This window comes from Cystoisospora suis, assembly GCF_002600585.1.
Source record: "Cystoisospora suis strain Wien I chromosome Unknown contig_8063, whole genome shotgun sequence".
Taxonomy (NCBI): domain Eukaryota; phylum Apicomplexa; class Conoidasida; order Eucoccidiorida; family Sarcocystidae; genus Cystoisospora; species Cystoisospora suis.
In genome coordinates, this window is record NW_027160846.1 from 1 (window position 1) to 4,926 (window position 4,926).

Sequence of the window (4,926 nt, forward strand, 5' to 3'; positions counted from 1 at the left end):
ATAGATAGATTAAAGATAGATAGATAGATTAAAGATAGATAGATATATAGATAGATAGATAGATTAAAGATAGATAGATTAAAGATAGATAGATAGATAGATAGATAGATAGATAGGTATATAGATAGATAGATAGGTATATAGATAGATAGATAGATTTAGGATAGATAGATTGAGGATAGATAGATAGATAGATATGTGTTTATCTCTATGCATGGGTGTTATACGTCTCAGCGTTGCTGCTCTTCTTTCTTTGAAGTGGGCAAGCAACCAGAGAAGGAAGAGACAGAATCCCTCTCTATTTATCTTTTTATCCTCTTCAACATTCTTGTGAATAGACTTATCTATCTCAAGGCTTCCTTCTGTCTCGGGAGCTTCTTCAAGATCATTCACTTTCTCGGTTGTTTCCATTCTTCTCTCATCGGCATTTTACGTCTCTTCAGTCGACGTCTCTTGAACCACAAAGAGCCTTCTTCTTTTCTTTTCATCTCTCTCTAGTTTCCCATGGAAGCCATCAATAGGTTTCTCGACTTTCTTCGGAGAGAGTGGAGGTGTATGTACACCGTATAGATACAGATAGGCTCCCCTGCGTTCGTCGAAAACGATCCTTACTCTATTCAGACTCTCTTCTTCGTCTTCCTAGCGTTCTTGTGAGGAGTCTTCTCTATCAATCCGTATCTTTCATCTTATCAAGCATTTCGAGAAGGTAACGAATGAATGATGGATGGGGCACTCCTATCTCTTCTATCATACTTCAGAGGCCTGTATATAGATATACATGTGACTACGTCTATATCTCTGTATGTGTATATACGTGCATGATATACTTTACAGACCTGTACAGCGATACATATAGTTAGGCATGTATGTGCCTATGTATATGGGGTCTATGTGGCTGTGTGTGGATGTGTCTATATATGTGTGTAGGTATTATTGGCAGATGTATTGCTATCGAGGGTTCCTGAAGCAGAGAAAGATCTTCTCTCATCATCCACTGCTGCGGGGGGAGGAGGAGGAGGACTGAAAGTTCCTTGTCGAGGAATGTATGCTTTCTCTCATATCCCTACAAGGTATGGAAAGATTTATGTATATACATTTATATATGAATCCGTCTCTATGGAGATGTATGTATATCTATGTATGAAGATGTATGTGTGTCTATGTATGTATGGATCTCTGGATGATGTATCTATATGAAGATGGATGAATATGATTTGACTACTATTACACACCCATGTGTGTGGAGATATCATCGTTATGAATATCCCCGTGGCCTATATATAGAGATATAGATATAAAGGCATAGAGAGGTGAATGTGAGAATTCATTTGATCTTCATACATTCTTCTATTTGGAGAAGTAACAACACTAGATGTCTTTCTTACTCATATTAAACAGTCACATAGAAGTAGAGACATGTGCCCTTACTATGGAGATCTTCACTTATGTAGACAGTCATGTTCCTATGCATGCAAACCTAGTCTGTACGTGGCTAGACAGAGGGAAGGAAAGCTCTGCTCTCGTGTGACCCCCACACACATATCCTCCCGTTTCTCTACACTCAACTCATACAGAACTGGCGACTACAGATCTCTCCATGTGATCTCCCTCGTATAGCCTAATAATATATATATATATATCTCTGTCTATGTATCTGTAGATATCTCTGTACATACGTAAGTAGGCATCTATCACTGCTCTTATCAGATGTGTCTATGCAGAGATCGGTATGTGTCCGAAGCTATGTACAAAGAGAGAGAGAGACATGTAGACGGCTTGGGGAAATCTATCTATCTATCTATGTATCGATCTCTTCCTCTACAGAGTGTTCGTATATGTTTGTTTCTCTTCATTAGCGGGGAGGTGAAGCTTAGCATTTCTTCTTTTCTCGGCGTTTCACATGATAAGATGGAATGGATGAGAAACAAGGCGAGATAGCGAGAGAAAGAGATAGAGAAGCAGGGAGAGGAATCATTGTAGATGCTCTGTCTCATTGAATTTCGTAAGAAGTCCTTCCTCTCTAGGTAGATATAAAGAACACGAAGAAGAAGAAGAAAAGAAAGACAAAGAAGAAGCAAATGAAGAGAGTGATGGTCTCTTGTTTGCGTGTGTGTGTGTGTCTGTTGTATAGAAGGATAGGTTTCATGGATCTCCCGATCGCTACTCTCGTCATTGCATGCCTTCCTGCGTAAGAAAGAATACATGAATGAATCCTCAGGATTCTCAAGTCTTTCTTTCTTTTCTTTATCTCTTTCTTTCTTTCTTTCTTTCTTTCTTTATCTCTTTCTTTCTTTATCTCTTTCTTTCTTTATCTCTTCTTTTTTTCTTTCTCTATCTTCTGGAAGAGAGAAAGAATGGTCTATCTCTTATGATCGTACAAGGATGAGTTCTTCTTCATTCATTCTATCGAGCAACTAGAGAGGAGGTGTAGAGAAGTACTAGCGTCACCTACCTGCGTGTGGATTCTATGTGTATAGAGGGCATGTATGATCTTATCTATTATGGATGTATAGATGCATGCGTGGGTCGGAGATCTATCGTGAGGGAAAAACTTCAACAAGGCCATAGGAGATCTATGTACATGTACATCCACACAAATATACGAACGTGTACATACATACCTATACACACACATACATACGTATATACATGCATCCAAACATACACATACAGATACATATACACATATGTATATACATATATACATCTACGTACATATATACATACAACCATCCTACACATTAGTACATTTCTCTATAGCATGCATGTATACACGTGAGTTCCACCCCGTCTGTTGTTTTCTTATCCAAACTTTTAGTGCGTGTCTCTGAAGATCCACCTGTTCAGGCGACCTTTGGCGCATCGAAATACCTTCCTGACTTTTCTTTCTCAGGAGGAACCTCATGAGTCTTCTTGACTGTCGATCTTCGGTACCTTATGAGGAAAGGAAGAAAGCTAGCTAGCGAGCTGTCTACCCCACAGCTGAATTCCTTCTTTGTCTTCCTGTCTCTTCTGTCCTGATCAACTTCTCACTTTCCATGTGTTTTCTCAATAGAAGAGAGAGAGAAAGAGAAAGGGAGAGAAAGAGAAAGAGAGAGTCTTCCACGACTTTGATGTATCTTGCTTTGCGTGTGTGTTATGTGTATTTGTGTATGATGGCATGCAGGGTGCCATGGTTTTCTTCAACATCGTCGATTGTCTGTGCTGTACTTGTATGGATAAGTCTTCTCTTTGTTAAAGTAAGTATTTTGAAGACTTTTTCAGCGAAGCGAAATTCCCCTCTTAGATCTTTTCTCAACTCTCTCTTACTTCTATGACTCTTCTTCGAGACATCTCTCTTCTTGCTTGTCTCTCTAAGTTCCTTCTCATGTAGAGGGGGAGAATCCATTCATAGAGAGAGAAAGAAGCAAGACAGGCAACGACTTTTCTTCTTTTCTTCTCCTAGGCATGAAGACTTCTATGAAGGAGCGGTGGAGCTCTTATTCTTCTTCTGCTGATGCTTCCTTGCATTTTTATCTTGCGTATCAAACTGGCGATCTATGTGGGTTGTGTATTTCGTGGTCTTTTTCTCTCTATTGTCAGGTGCTTTCTTCTCCTCATGAGCTTCATAGACTTCAATCTTCTTCTTCTTTCTCTTGCTCTTCTCTTTCCAACTTTGCCTATCTCTCTTTCTTATGTATGGTTATGAACTTTCGCGGTGTTCTTTTCTTCTTCTTTTCTTTTAGGTCTTGTTCTCTCTCATAATTGTCGCCTTTGCCACGAAGCGTCGAAAGAATCTCAAGTCCCTCGAGCCTTCCTTCGGAAAGATCAACTCCATCTAAAAGACAAGAAAGAAAGAAAGAAATGTTTCCTAAATGAAGTTTGATAGAAAAGGAAAAAAGGGAGAAGAAGAGACAGGGGGGGATTTGAAAGAAGAAAGCGAAAAGGAAAAAAAGAGAAGGAAAGGTAGCACACATACGTTGCATGTCAATTCTAACTGCATGCATCTGAGCGCTATCCGTTTCTTCCTCTCTCTCGGTATATGTATACCTAGATGGTATATGCTGTATATATATGGTGTATACCTCTCTCTCTCTGTATGTATATCTTGTATAGAGTGTACATGTGTGAAAGCATATATGTATGTATGTCTGCTAGCGAGTGACGTGGAGAGACATGGTCGCCCACAAGAGACAAATTTCAAAGATGATAGAGAGATGAGAGATAGCTAGAAAGATAGACAGACTTCTACTTCGCATGCGGTTATGTATGGGAAAGAAACATGTCGACTCGCTAAGTAGTCGTAGTACTAGGAGTAGCAGACGCTTATGAAGAGAAAGAAAGAAAGAAAGACGAGAGACGGAGAGACAAAAGAAACTTTTTCTTTAGAACTCTGGGCCAATGGATCCATCCATTCCCCGAACGCAACCACAAGAAGAAGAAAACAAGACCTTCTTATACAGGCATCTCCCTCTACTTCTATCTACACATTTGCTGACATTTCTCCTCCCCACTCTTCTCTTTCTCTCTCTATATATATATACATATGTATCTATCTATCTACGTATCTATCTATATGAGTGTATGAATGTGTGTATTGGCGATCTTGGCGACTGCGTATCTCCTCTTATCTCTTGTGGGGTGAATGGGTGATCTTCCCTCTTCCTTCTTCAGTGTGTGTGTGGAGGTTCAAAAAGAGCATCTAGGCTGGTATGCTTGCTTGGTTTACGAAGACGTGGAGGACGCCATCAGCCATTCAGCAAGGGGGTTGTATGGATGAACAGCCAGCAGCTCCTGGGCGGAGAGAAAGAGAAGGGAAGATACAGACATCTCCAGATTCTTTCATGACAAACTTTCAAGTGTACATACACCAAGAGACACAAAAGAAGAAGAAGAGAAAGCGGTTTGAGGTTGCTGTTTTTGCTTCTTGTTAGCAAGAGAGAATGG

The 4,926-nt window shown here is 39.9% G+C and overlaps 1 protein-coding gene across 1 annotated transcript; it reads left to right on the plus strand.

Annotated features, from left to right (window-relative positions):
• The first annotated feature begins 888 nt into the window (after positions 1 to 888).
• CSUI_010711 (uncharacterized protein) lies at positions 889 to 4,890 on the plus strand. Its single transcript, XM_068070813.1, has 4 exons — positions 889 to 1,070; positions 2,132 to 2,188; positions 3,167 to 3,239; positions 3,726 to 4,890. Exons 1-4 carry the CDS (start codon positions 1,042 to 1,044, stop codon positions 3,819 to 3,821), a joined length of 255 nt encoding a protein of 84 aa, XP_067917208.1. The 5' UTR covers positions 889 to 1,041; the 3' UTR covers positions 3,822 to 4,890.
• Positions 4,891 to 4,926: the final 36 nt, after the last annotated feature.

Coding starts and splice junctions, on each gene's coding strand:
- CSUI_010711 (XM_068070813.1), top strand. CDS start 1,042: ATGTATGCTTTCTCTCATATCCCTACAAG. Junction 2,189..3,166: donor GTCATTGCATGCCTTCCTGC/GTAAGAAAGAAT, acceptor GATGGCATGCAG/GGTGCCATGGTTTTCTTCAA. Junction 3,240..3,725: donor TAAGTCTTCTCTTTGTTAAA/GTAAGTATTTTG, acceptor CTTTTCTTTTAG/GTCTTGTTCTCTCTCATAAT.